Raw genomic sequence first — 13,239 nt, forward strand, 5'->3', positions numbered from 1 at the left:
TTTTTTTTTTTTTTTTTTTTTTTTTTTTTTTCATTTATAGGTACACCAGGTTTTAATTAGAAACTATCACATCAATTATTTTGAAGGTAAGCCTAAAATAACCTTAGTTATCACTGTATTTTCTGGGTGCTTAATAATATTTAATTAGCCTGGTCCACACAGGGTGAACAGCATCGGGATGGTTATTTTTTTGGGTGGCAAACCACCATTTCCTCGACCGAGGCATGACCATAATAATACATTGTGCCCCGCAACACTGCTCGCTCTCTGTCGTCCCAACTATTTAATCTAATAGTTCAAAATAATATAATGATGACTATATGTATCGCCCCTAGCTGTAGTTTGATGATTGATCTGTTCTGATAATTATCCAAATACTTGAAAAGCATATTGTGAAACTAGATGATGCCATGCTGATAGAACTATGTTTGTTTTCAGAGAAACTTCACACAGTGAGATGAAGATAAATGTGTGGCATTAAAAAGGAAAATATATAAGGTTAGTTAAAAATAATAATACTACTAAATCATTGCCTGCCTTAATGTTTCCATTGAAAAAAAACTTACATTACTGTGATGACTATTTGTATCGCCCCTAGCTGCTATTTTGATGATTGATCTGTTCTGATTAAATAACATGTAAAATAAATATTTTTAAATGATTATTTCTATGTAGCTCATTGTAATCTGTTACTTACAGGATGGGCTAGTGCAGGTGACCACCAGCTTATCATAGTTGCAAGAAATTGAGAATGAGGTATGTTAAGAAATAACATTACTTTTAATATGAAACCTTTGCATTAGTACAGTGATGACTATTCGTACCACACCAGTCTGAAGTCTGATGATTGATCTTTACTGATATTAAAAAAAATATTTGTTAAAATATAAAATGTAACATTTGAAACTCATAATCGAAATCTCTTGTTTACAGTATGGTGTGTTGCAAAGCCTGCATATTCCAATATCAGTGCCAGTTTACCAAGATCTATGGAAGAGGAAATAATGGTAAGTATTTTATACTTAAGTAACTCACACATGCACTAAAACATATATATACGTTTACCGTGATGACTTTACGTATCGCCCCTAGCTGTAGTTTGATGATTGATCTTTTCTGATTATTAAACAAAAAGTATTGTTTAATCAGTGTTTCAAACATCATAATAATTTAGTTATCGTCTTTTCCAGAAGCATACAAGATGGTGCAGCTGATGAACAGTTATGGTAATAACTATTGGAAAAGGTATGTCATTTCATAACATGTATTATTCAAAATAGTAAGTCAGTTGAAAAACTGTTAAAGCTCGGCCACACATGCGCGTTTTGAAAGCGCAGCTTTAACGGAGCGCAATGATGGCGATGCGCCGGACGGAGAAGATTGCGAGCGTTTTCAAAGCGGATCGGCGGCGCATTCTGCACATGGTAACTTCTAAGCCTATATTTTGCAACTGTAAACTTCTACTAAGGATTGAATGACACATGAGAAATCAAAACAACCTTTTAGAATAAAACAATTAGCTAAATGGTTAACGTTTAATCCATATTCAGACAAGTCCGCTCACAATGCGAGCTGTGTTATGTGTGACCGCGCTTGCGTATTCAGAGTGCGCTCGCATTCCGCTACGCTATCAAAACGCCCTATGTGTGGCCGAACCTTTAATAAAGTTCTAAATGATGTTTTTACAAGCATATATCATAACTTCATTGACGACAATTATTTACTGATGTAATAAATATTACACATAAAATAAACGTTTAGTAACAATTTTGTAATAAGAATTTTGTTTCCTCTCTTTTCAGATCCGCTATATGGTGCAACAATTTAATGGAAGATTCAAAGCCTTTTTCCTAACACTGACAATTACCAGTTTTAAACATGTGATGAACTGCTTAGTTATCCCTGGCTCACAAAACCGTGGGGATAATATGGTATGGTAACATCTGATAGACAATCATACCAATATTGGACACATTTTTATTAGAATATTTCACTAACCAATTCATTATTTTTAAGGTGCTAAATGAAGCCTGGAAGTCAAAAATGTGTCATCGACCGATGCGAGATCGTCAACAGTCAGAAAATCAGATTTATGTAAGGTAATTATTTTAAGAATATTGATATTTACATTTTAAGAAAAAGTGACGTTGTCAAGCGTTAAAATAAAATTGACCTGTAACAAAATTCCTAAGAAGCTATATACCATGTAAAATATCATAAAGGAGTTTCAAAAAACCAGTTTTGGACATTTAATGTAATGTATGACTTGTGTGGATGGATGGTTATTAAATTTCGTTCTGAAAATGATGAACTGCTTAGTTATCCCTGGCTCACAAAACCGTGGGGAAAATATGGTATGGTAATATCTGAAATTACTCTCTAGAGTCAAATATGATTATGCAAATGAACCTGCATTAATAATATTTGTTGCTTTGTTCACAGATCTCTAGATTTCGAAGTCAGACGCGCTTTTGGCAATAACTTCGGGCTACAAGGTAACACATATTTTTATTAATATTTTGCAAAGAAGTAGTCTAGTCAGTTTGCCATTTATTTGAATTTGATCGTAAATATTTAGCAGTGTGGATCAAAATGGAAAGGACAAATTATCTCGACTTATCGGGTTTGACCAGTAAACCCTCGAGATTCTTTCATTAGTTTGAACTTTGCCTCGAGTAAAATGGCATTACTTGAATAAAGCACCTTGTTTATCCAGTGAGACAACTTCTGAAAAGTACAATGGGTGGCCACGGATTAAAAAGCGTGATTTACGCTACTCACTGTTGGCAATGAAAGGTTTAAACAGTAATACTATGTATATGATGAACTGCTTAGTTATCCCTGGCTCACAAAACCGTGGGGAAAATATGGTATGGTAATATCTGAAGCCACGCTTAACAATATGAGAGTTAACGTAAAATAAAACTCGGGCTAATAATTGATTGTTCATTACAGGTAAATTATGGACTTCACTGTGGAACGCAACATTTATATACTATCGGGTAAATATATTTCTTATGCTGAACCTTCCTTAGAGATACTTACCAGTAGATCGTTTCCAATTGAAAGACGACGGTTCTAAATGATGAATAATTTTAGACAAGCATATATCTAGATATTGAAGATAATTTATTTCTGACAAATCTAACGTACTACTACTCCGTCGTCATATATCTATGTTTGCTACAATTTATTTTCTCTTTTACAGGTACTTAAAGGTGAAAACTGTGTCGGCAGTTTTATCATAGTTATTATTTATTGTAAATCGTATGTGTTGACCTATTAAAATAAACAAGTTACGCATAAATGTAGTTATCTTTTTGAAAATACCACCAACATCCGCAAATTAGCTGATAAGGCTGAAAAACTGCAGTAGGGCCTATAGTTACACATTGACAGTAGGCAGTTACAACTGAAACTGATAACATGCATTTTGTGCAGGTTATTGAAAGTGCTACAAATGTAGAAAGTGACACAACTTGTTTAGTGAAGGTAGGAGTACAAAATACATCAATTGGACGTGGTTTTGGAAAAGGGAATCCATCTAAAAATTGCTAATGAAATGCCTTTTCTTATGACAAAGTTCAAATTATAGATTTTTGCGAATTGTATCCTTTTCCTAAACTACATCTAACCTATCCTCCCTCCACCCATATAATACAAGTTGTAGATTAGTGGCCAAGTTTGTTTAACCCTCGCAACGCTCAAGATGCCAAATTCGAACCTCATTACATTATGCTCACATGAATATTTAATTATATACCTAGTAATACTGATTCAACCCACTTCACTTTGACTGCCCACTTGTAAAGCAATATTTATTACAGGCTTTACCTGCGACAGTGGCTACAAATTTGGAGGAAGCTCTCCAAAACCTAAAGATAAATTTTAGTCGACGACGTTCAGATTGCGTAGAAGCTGAAACCAATGGTGTTACGATTCTAAACATCTTGGGTGGAATCGAGTAAGTTCTTCATCTGTAATTAGTAGTGTGTCATATGTATTTAACGCGAGGGTTTACTTGGAGCTCATTGAGGGAGGGATTCAAGTGTAAACGCCCAAGGTGAAATAAATTTTTCACCACCCCAACTGGTGGCTCTCTTTACTATTCGAAAACAGATAACAAAATTGCATTTTATCCATAAGAGAGCAAAGTCATTTCATACAAATTTTAACTTGATGTCTTAAGCTGGCTGGTAGATTTTACCTATAAATGATGATTTTGAATCATAAATATTGAATAAATGGATGGATTCGATTTAATTTTCGATGTTTTATAGTTAGTATTTTGTTGGTGTGGTGAAAAATTTTGTGTTTCGCTCGGTTGCAAAGTCTGTTTAACCTTCTTGCCTTGAAACCCTCGCACCGCTCAAGATTCCTCTTTTTGAACCACTCGCTACGCTCGCGGTTCAATATTGGAATCTTTCGCTTGCTCGGGTATCAATATTAGCACCTGCGGTTACAACATCCTTGTAATAGTTATTTGTTATACAAGGGGGCAAAGTTGTATTTTAACGCCGAGTGTGGAATTGAAAAACGAGCAAGTGAAAGGACTCTATAGTTGAACCACGAGCGAAGCGAGTGGTTCAAGAATAGAATCCTGAACTTGCGAGTTTTTTAACACGCGAGAAGTAAAATACATTTGCACCCGAGTGTAACACAAAACTTTTCCCCTCACTATAGCGAGGAAACTACAACGCAAAAAATGCGTTTATCACTGCTTCCAGTAGTTCCACAGGTGGTAAATCATCTTTATTACTAGGTTCACCTAATTTTATCAATTTTAAAGCAGGTAATTGGACATTATTCAAGGTCAAATTACTTTACCCACTAATGGATAAAATGCGTTTTTACCCGCTGGTATTAAAGGACAAAACACGTGTTTCCGAGCTAGTGAGGGGAAAAATAAATTACTATCGCTACCATGACCCTTATCTGAATTAGCATGTAGGCACACGTAGGTAACCGCTGTTCAGTGTTCACATCTCCATTCCACACAATGTATAATTATACTTTTCCGTAACTTTCTCGATATTGATTGACGTTTTAAAACTCGTGGTAGCTTCACTCTTGTGACTAAAGTTACTACGTGTTCAGCTATTATTTAACTTTAACAGATACAACGTCTACGGACAATCGATGGCAATGGAAGAGTCGAATATAGGAGGAAGGACCGTTAGAGTTCAAAAAGTCATCTGGACCATGGGAAAAAGAACAAATACGATATGAAACAAACTTTTATTGAATAAAATGTAACATTGATAAATTAATACTGTTTAATTTGTATTTTCTACTGTTAATTCACTCTGGCAATCACTTGGTACTCTGTCTGTGAATAGTTCGGGTATCTGAAATAAAAATAATTCATGTAAGTGTAGGCATGAGAGTCCACGATAGAGGAGTGATAGGTAAATTAAGGCGTTATCCAGTATCGAGAAATTTATGTATGTATTATATTACCTATAACTAAGTATGTCTTATAGGTTGATTGAGAATGAATGAAACATTTTATGTGTTTGTTTTAGATTACCTGAGGCGTAAACGCTTCTACTCTGTCGAGCAATGAATCTGAGAATCCTGGGGTATAATATCTGTAATCAAAAATGTTAAATCGTAAAACTTGTCTCAGGTGACGCTGTTAATGCTGTCGTTATAACTCCTTTTGTTCTAAGACAGCAACTGTATCAGAATCAACCAATAGCGCTTACATTTTTTTAAATTAAGTGTGTTTTTACATTATCCGATCCGATATCGGATGTAGGACCGATATTACAGGCGCCATCTTGGATTTTTTCCATGGAAATCCTTCCGAGATCCGATATCGGATCGGATGATGTGAAAACGGACTAACGTTCCTACGGAAAAAGTGGGTGTGCCAGAGTTAAAGCCTTGCCTAAAATATCGTGTATTTGCTTCTATGACCTTAATAAGCAACTTTAATTTTATAAATAGCAATGTAGGTAGAAAACCCTCACTCAGCTTACCTGACTATTTCTTCAGGGAAGCAACTGTTTATAATGTTGATGTATTCTTTTAAAGATGTCCCTGGAACTGTGTCTATTTCTTGTATTCTCTTTAATGCACCAGTTGTTACAAAAAGTCTTCTTGCTCTTGCATCGTTCGGCAATATCTAGACAGAAACAAAGATCACATAATAAAATGAGTTTGTTAGTAGAAAAAGGTGCGAAGGTCAAAATTTTTATGGTAGGACATTCTACAATATCAAAATTTCCCACTAAGTACTGACCAACGGGATGTTCCAGAGTATTATTAATAAAAAAACAATTTTAAGCTTCATGGCTACAAATGTTAGTCTGGAGTCAAAAACGTTGTCTTAAACAATTTTACTGTCAATGTCATGTACGTCAAAGTTACTGATACCAATATCAACAAAGCAACGTGCCGGAGTAAATTATGAATTAGAAATTGAAACTGCCCATAAAATAACAATGGCAGGACGTGGTCGCGGTCGTGGTAGTACGCTATCTCTAACTCATGAGCAGCTGCAGGCGTTAGGCATCGCACGCGGTGAAAACAACGCACCAACCCTCGCGCCGCCTCCACTATTCCCAAAACTCGAAGCCAAGCCTTTACCTCTGGCCTGTGATGCTGCTACCGACTATATGCTGATCGTCAAAGATCAATTCATTGGATTCCTGCACGATTCACCCGCATATGTCAAACCGAAAACAAGAACTGACGATGTAGAAAGGTACTCCGACAAGTACAAGCTTCTCGCTATGGATGCTAAACAAGGAAAAGTTTTGGACTGTGTTTGGAACAACATGCCTACAGAGCTCCGACCGCAGGCGCGACGAGTCCGAGCGTCAGCGCGTAAACGAAAACTCGATGATCCTTCGGAGATAAGTAAGAGATTCCAGACATTAGAAAAGAAAGAAACGCAAGAAGAAAATGACGAACAAATGGAAACAAATGAAGGCGAAGAGGCTGTGAAAAAGGTTGAAGCAAATGATGATGAGGACTTGGAAGATGAACAGGAGCCAGAAGATGAATTGGATGATGGGACTGATTACGCTAATAATTACTTTGACAATGGGGAAGATTACGATGAAGAAGATGATAATCTAGATGATGGACCTGTATACTAAAGTGAACTGCAACAGTGAGTACTTTGGGTGTAAATATACTTTATTGAGTAAAAATAAAATTTTACCTCTATGTTTATTTATATCACCACCATACAAACATTGTTTGATCTTGGTGTAATATTATACTTATTGTCTAGCTAAATTACTTTGTAAACATAGACAAAATGTAAATGTGGTACCTTAGCATACTGTGCGAGGACATATTTGAGAATGCAAGCGGGTGCAGCATGCAGTAAGGGCTCCAGTGCAGGGCGATGCAAACAGCATTGAAGAGCCTGTTTGAGCGCACAGGAGGTCCTGGCGTGCACCTCAGCTGATGACTTTGGATTTGTGTATAACTGGGAAAAGCGACATTGTTAGAAAAATATATATTGTAAATATATACAGTGAACATTTCAGTAAATATATTTTGTTTTTAAATTTTATAAGATAATAAATTTGGTTAAAAAATATAACAATATTTAAGTACAATTACATTTGACCTTTAATGGTGTAAAAATTATTTAAGTCCAGGAAATATTGGTTCTTAATTTAAATAAAAACGATGATAATAAGAGCCTTAAATGTAGACCCCCAGATTGTGTCACAAAAAGCTGTCATAGAAAACCAAAGTCGAAGTCAAAATTTTTGATTAGGGTCACAATGTAACATATCTTCCAGCATGCATGGTCACTAATGAAGGAACCAATGCCTAAGCTACCATCCAGACTCATAAGTCGCATGTCTTGCGGCGCGCAACGGACGTCTCCGCCACGCCGCCTGAATATAATTCAAAAAACGTCTCCTCAGTACATTTTGTATAGGAAGGATGTAAGACGCGCCCCCAGGCGGCGCGGCGCGCGCCATGCCGCCGCCACGCCACCTGGGGCGCGTCTTACGTCCTTCCTATACAAAATGTACTGAGGAGACGTTTTTTGAATTACATTCAGGCGGCGTGGTGCGGACGTCCGTTCCGCACCTCAGGACATGCGTCTCTTAGATGTGGCCGGTCCCTAAAGTTTAGAGTCAAATCTAAACTGTAAAATAACACAATTTTCTGAACTTTATTGCAAAGACGCAAGTTCTACCAATGGTCAGTCAAAGCCTGAACCTGCAGTAGCCTGGGCAGAGCGTTAGCGACGGCCACGGCCAAGCTGTGCTGTGGCGAGTGCTTCGCAATATGGCCGAGCGTCCACGCCGCGGCGCACAGCTCCGCGTCATCGCCCTCCGTGTTCTGAAGGATGTTCACCAATACACAGATAGCCTGTAAAAAATAACACATGCATAGGTACGCAGCATTGATGGTACGTAAATTATTGCCTTTAGCTTTTTTGCAGGCAACCAGTAAGGTTCACATAACATAACAATAGGTCCGCAACATTCCTTGTCGAAACAAACTATGATGAACAAAGTTTCCTATTTTCCCGGTGTTGGACTGACCGGCACTGTAGTCTAGCGCCATGCACGTAGCATGTGCTCTACTGCTCTCGCTTAGGAGTCCCACCAGCAGCCCGCAGCCTTCCGTGTCCACCACTAACTATTCAAGGGAGAAGTAACACATACCTTGGCCTCGTAGGCCTCGATGACCGCCATATCGATTTGATCGGACTGGCCGACGATATATCGTCGCTATAGCCAAGCGCCATCTCTCCGACGCTTTCCGTGCTCTCGCTCCCTCCGTGTCCTCCACTAGCTGGCCTTGCTGTTGAAAGAAGAAATAACACAGACCTTGGCCTCGATGACCGCCATGGCGAGCTGATCAGACTGGCCGGCGATGTAGCCAAGCGCCATGCACGCCGGCACTCGTACGCCGCCGGTGCTCTCGCTAAGAAGATCCACCAGCGGCCCGCAGCCGCCTGTGTTCACCACTAACTGGGCTAGCTGTTAAATAGAAGTTAGTTAGTAATTCAATAGATATATGGCTTATCAGTTTGTACAATAGTGATGGATTTTGCAAAGAATAGGGTTTATAATTTATGGATGGTGAGTCTGGATAAGAAAACTTAGGTATATTGCTTTCTCGGCAAACATGTACCTACAGAGGGGCAGGTGGTAAAGCGCCACTACAGCCCCGGATAGTTCTGCCCGACCGCATTCTACCGCACCGAGTGCGCACGTACTGCGCTGAACTGAACGGGATAATTTCGGCTTAAGCAGCCCAAACACTGTTCGTCTTCCTCTAGTAACTTACATCAACCGACTGCTTAACGATGTCCCGGATAAGACAGGCGGCGGCACGGCGCACGGGCGCTGCGTCATGACCAGCGTGTAGGAGGGCAGGCGGTAAAGCCCCGCCGGCTACCACGGCCTCTGCCAACTCCGCGCGCGCGCTTGCCACCGCACCGAGCGCGCATAACGTGCTGCGCTGAACGGGAAAATATCGGGTAGTAATCAGTAAAAATTCCGATTCAGAGATTTTGGTTCATAGACTGTGTGGTATCTATAATAGGTATGTGATGGCACGGGAAGCTATACTGTGCTGAAAATGTTTATATTCGAGGTTAGAAATGTACAGTATAGATCAGAATGATGGCACCATGTTTCAGGCACCGTTACTGCATGAAGCCATCATAGACTAGAAATGTAAAACTTAACAGGGGATTTTACTGCGGACCAAGGTCTCACGGTGTTACATTTGCTGCTTCGGATATAAAAACAAGACACACCTTTAACTTTGGGTCCTGGTTTTCCAATCCTCTCACTAGGTGACAAATGGCTCCAGCGTCCACAACCGCTTCGGGTTTATGCTGCGCTAAATCTACCAGGGCACCTGCTGTGATCTGAGAAATTGAATAATATAGGCAACATTAACATATAGAACAGTAGGTATTGGTGCAGGTAGGTTATTGATGGTTCTGTATGAAAAAACGAAATTCGAAAGTCAAAGTTGGTAAACATTCTGAGTCAAGCTGTAGAATTTCGTGTCAGCAACAGTAGCTTTTCTACATCCACAAATGACCTAATGCCAGATTTCTCCCTAGGGATGCGAATATCCGCATAATTCCATTATATCACTGTCACCATACCTATTTGTATTAAGTATATCTCATAACCAAATGCCTGATTAGGATTAATCTGGTGCCATTGACTGAATCAGCGATTACCTGTTTGAGACTTATCTCGGGCTCCTGAAAGGCTAGCACGAGCAGAGGGAGCGTGCCTGCATCCGCCACCATGCCCGCTAGAACCTCGTTGTGTTTGCCGATGTAGCCCAAAGCCCAGGCCGCGTTTTCTTTCACCTGCGTTTATATTATATCATTTCATAATAGATAGGTCGTACACAGATTTGTCTTTTCTGATCACGAATATTCAGAAAATTACAGTTATTGTTTTTGACTAATCAGGAATATAGTAAGTAGAATCCTCGTAGGTGATGAGTTGGTGACAACTTGGATTCCATTTTGAAAGAGTGACCAGTTCTGTGATTGCTATTAAAAACATATACCTGTAGCTTGTGAAGTTGGGCGGAAGTGGAACTTATAATTCGGTAGGTATAATATTTTTCCCCTCACTAGCTCGGAAACACGTGTTTTGTCCTTTAATACCAGCGGGTAAAAACGCATTTTATCCACTAGTGGGTAAAGTAATTTGACCTTGAATAAAGTCAAAATAACTGCTTTAAAATTGATAAAAGTAGGTTAATCTAGTAATAAAGATGATTTACCACCTGTGGAACTACTGGAAGCAGTGATAAACGCATTTTTTGCGTTGTAGTTTCCTCGCTATAGTGAGGGGAAAAGTTTTGTGTTACACTCGGGTGCAAATGTATTTTACTTCTCGTGTGTTAAAAAACTCGCAAGTTCAGGATTCTATTCTGGAACCACTCGCTTCGCTCGTGGTTACACTATAGAATCCTTTCACTTGCTCGTTTTTCAAATTCCACACTCGGCGTTAAAATACAACTTTGCCCCCTTGTATAACAAATAACTATTAAAAATCACCTGGGTGTCAAAGTCGTCTAGACACGACACGATATGCTCGAGCGCTCCAAGGCGAACGATGGATGAAGCGAGTTCCTCGTTGTGCCTTTAATTATAACACAAAATATAGTCAACACACTGAACAGGAAGATCAATTGAGAATAAGAGCTAGTAAAGCATTAAATACTTACTTTGCCACAGCTCGCATAAGATACAGTGCAGATCTTTTGTAAAATACCTGTAAATAGAAGAATAGGTTACGGATACAGCAAAATAACATTTTACATTTAGAAATTAGGTATTATAGGATGGCAGTAAGTATAACTGTAGCTATTAGCTAGACTAGGAATCGAATTTAGTCGTCCTACATCTTTTAAAGATCCTAAAATCCCTCGTATTTTCGGAAAGGTGAAGAAAATTAATGAGGAATGACTTGAAATACTTAGGTACCTAAAATCAAGTTAAAGCAATAATAATACCTAGTTACCTACCTAATGATTTGGGCTCCTTCTTGAGTACCTACTCTTTCAATGTTAATAGGCCCTATTATTCGGTATACCGATCTGTGCACTCACGTTATACTTGTTGAGGTTCTCCAACGCAATGGTAGCCATGCCAGTCGCGAGCAGCTGCCGTGCTACTCCCTCGTCATGTTCCGCCAGTCTGGCTGCCGCGACCACGGCGCACTGCCTCACAGTGCTGCACGGGTCTGAGAGAAGCGGCCGAAGGAGCTCTTTGGACATTCAACTGGTTAGTATAAATATCTAGTGGAAAGTGGAAACCAACAGGTATAAGTTAAATAAAGTCACATAAGACATGAATTACGAGTAGGTACCTACTTGAGTTCTGAATTATTACAAAAGTAGAAGAGTTTAAGATTCAAATAATGTCAGATTCTGATCTAATGAGATGCTAAACATACTTAGGTATTTAATAAAAGTGGAAATAAGAAATTAGTTACTTAAGTATTTAAATATTATAAGACTACAAACCTAATACCCCGACGCTTTCCAAACATTTAACGTTGGACGCCCTCGTTGCCAGCTCTGCCATGGCTTGCACGAACGCAATTCTAGATTTTTGATACGTCTCGAAAACTGAAAATTGTTTCAACAAAATGAAAGTCAGACCTAAGTAGGTATTAGATGCACCTACTTGTTAAGCAGTTACAGGGTCAAGGAAGGAGTTGCAGTGGTTCGGTTGATAATAGCTGGGTTCAGTACAAGCCTCTTTTCCCGGATTGATTCTAGAGGTACCTGGTCTACTCTACCTACCTAAGTGTTAGGTATAGTATAGATACTTATAGTAGGTACATTTGGACAGTAGTACATCGTCGGAATTTAGTAATTCAGTTTAGATTTTAGGTACAACATCTCGCATTACAAACAAAATAATACCTATGTGGCATAGGTACTTACTCAGTTGGATATTCTTTGGACTGCTCATAGAGTGGCTCATGATTATTGATTTTATAATACAAACAAAATGTTTTTTATTCAGTTAATAAAATCTTGTATGCATTCAAAATACTTTGACGTTTGTAGTTATTTGTCAAAACAACGCCTATTGGACAAATAGCAAAGCAAGTTTTTATAGTTTTTCTAAATAAGTGCCAGTCGTTTGTAGCTTTACCTATATTAGTTTTTATCACACTTGTCGAAAAAAAAAAACATATTTGTTGATGGTTTACTAAAGAATAAAGAGCTATGTTTGTCCCGGTTGCAAAAAAAAACCTGTAACCCCCTAGGGAATTATACATTTCTAGCTAGTCGTTAGCTGTCCTATCTAGCTACTAAAATATGTTTAACATAAAGGTAGGTACTTAGATGATTATCTCAAGTTGTTAAAATCCAGTAATTCTTAAAGATAAAATATTCCAATGATTGTCTTCGGTGTCTGCATTAATTTTTACCGCCTAACAGACGGCGGCCTTCGTAACCGTGCAAAATTGACTTTAATTCAACTTAAGTGTCTCTTGTTTTTCACATCATTTCAATAGACCGGGAATTTATTCCTAAATTTTGCCATATGTATCACATTAAATGTACCAGTATAAGTGTGAGACCTGGTGACTTACGCCTATCATTCATGACCGGAAATGGCCTTAAACTGGTCGCTCGAGGTTAACCGCTAGAACAGCGATGCGAACGGCCGACAGCGCCCGCGCAGCCAGCCGAACGCGAAGGCCACCGACGTCACTTACCTACACGTCGTTATAGTTACCTATAGCT

The 13,239-nt window shown here is 38.7% G+C and overlaps 2 protein-coding genes and 1 long non-coding RNA gene across 5 annotated transcripts; 2 read left to right on the plus strand and 1 right to left on the minus strand.

Annotated features, from left to right (window-relative positions):
* The first annotated feature begins 57 nt into the window (after positions 1-57).
* LOC125232155 lies at positions 58-5,672 on the plus strand. Of its 2 annotated transcripts, none has more exons than XR_007177713.1 (12): positions 58-86; positions 439-498; positions 700-756; positions 934-1,007; positions 1,191-1,245; positions 1,803-1,931; positions 2,017-2,099; positions 2,443-2,495; positions 2,956-3,002; positions 3,209-3,492; positions 3,828-3,964; positions 5,526-5,672. It is a non-coding gene; the product is annotated as an uncharacterized LOC125232155 (long non-coding RNA). The 2 variants fall into 2 exon arrangements; XR_007177712.1 differs by lacking the exon at positions 5,526-5,672 and adding an exon at positions 5,118-5,256.
* On the minus strand, positions 5,224-13,131 carry LOC125232149 (sperm-associated antigen 6-like). Of its 2 annotated transcripts, XM_048137780.1 has the most exons (14): positions 12,427-13,131; positions 12,001-12,105; positions 11,584-11,741; positions 11,200-11,246; positions 11,030-11,114; positions 10,193-10,327; positions 9,755-9,868; positions 9,280-9,453; positions 8,817-8,969; positions 8,200-8,352; positions 7,289-7,447; positions 5,985-6,130; positions 5,531-5,591; positions 5,224-5,348 (listed from the first exon to the last, which is right to left on the minus strand). In XM_048137780.1, exons 1-14 carry the CDS (start codon positions 12,464-12,466, stop codon positions 5,277-5,279), a joined length of 1,602 nt encoding a protein of 533 aa, XP_047993737.1. In that variant the 5' UTR covers positions 12,467-13,131; the 3' UTR covers positions 5,224-5,276. The 2 variants fall into 2 exon arrangements, with proteins under 2 accessions (XP_047993737.1, XP_047993738.1); XM_048137781.1 differs by lacking the exon at positions 9,280-9,453.
* Positions 6,263-7,179, plus strand: LOC125232152 (DNA-directed RNA polymerase III subunit RPC7-like). Its single transcript, XM_048137783.1, has one exon. The coding sequence runs from the start codon at positions 6,354-6,356 to the stop codon at positions 7,107-7,109; it is 756 nt and encodes a 251-aa protein (XP_047993740.1). The 5' UTR covers positions 6,263-6,353; the 3' UTR covers positions 7,110-7,179.
* Positions 13,132-13,239: the final 108 nt, after the last annotated feature.

Source organism: Leguminivora glycinivorella, chromosome 12, assembly GCF_023078275.1.
Source record: "Leguminivora glycinivorella isolate SPB_JAAS2020 chromosome 12, LegGlyc_1.1, whole genome shotgun sequence".
In the NCBI taxonomy this organism is placed as follows: Eukaryota; Metazoa; Arthropoda; class Insecta; order Lepidoptera; family Tortricidae; genus Leguminivora; species Leguminivora glycinivorella.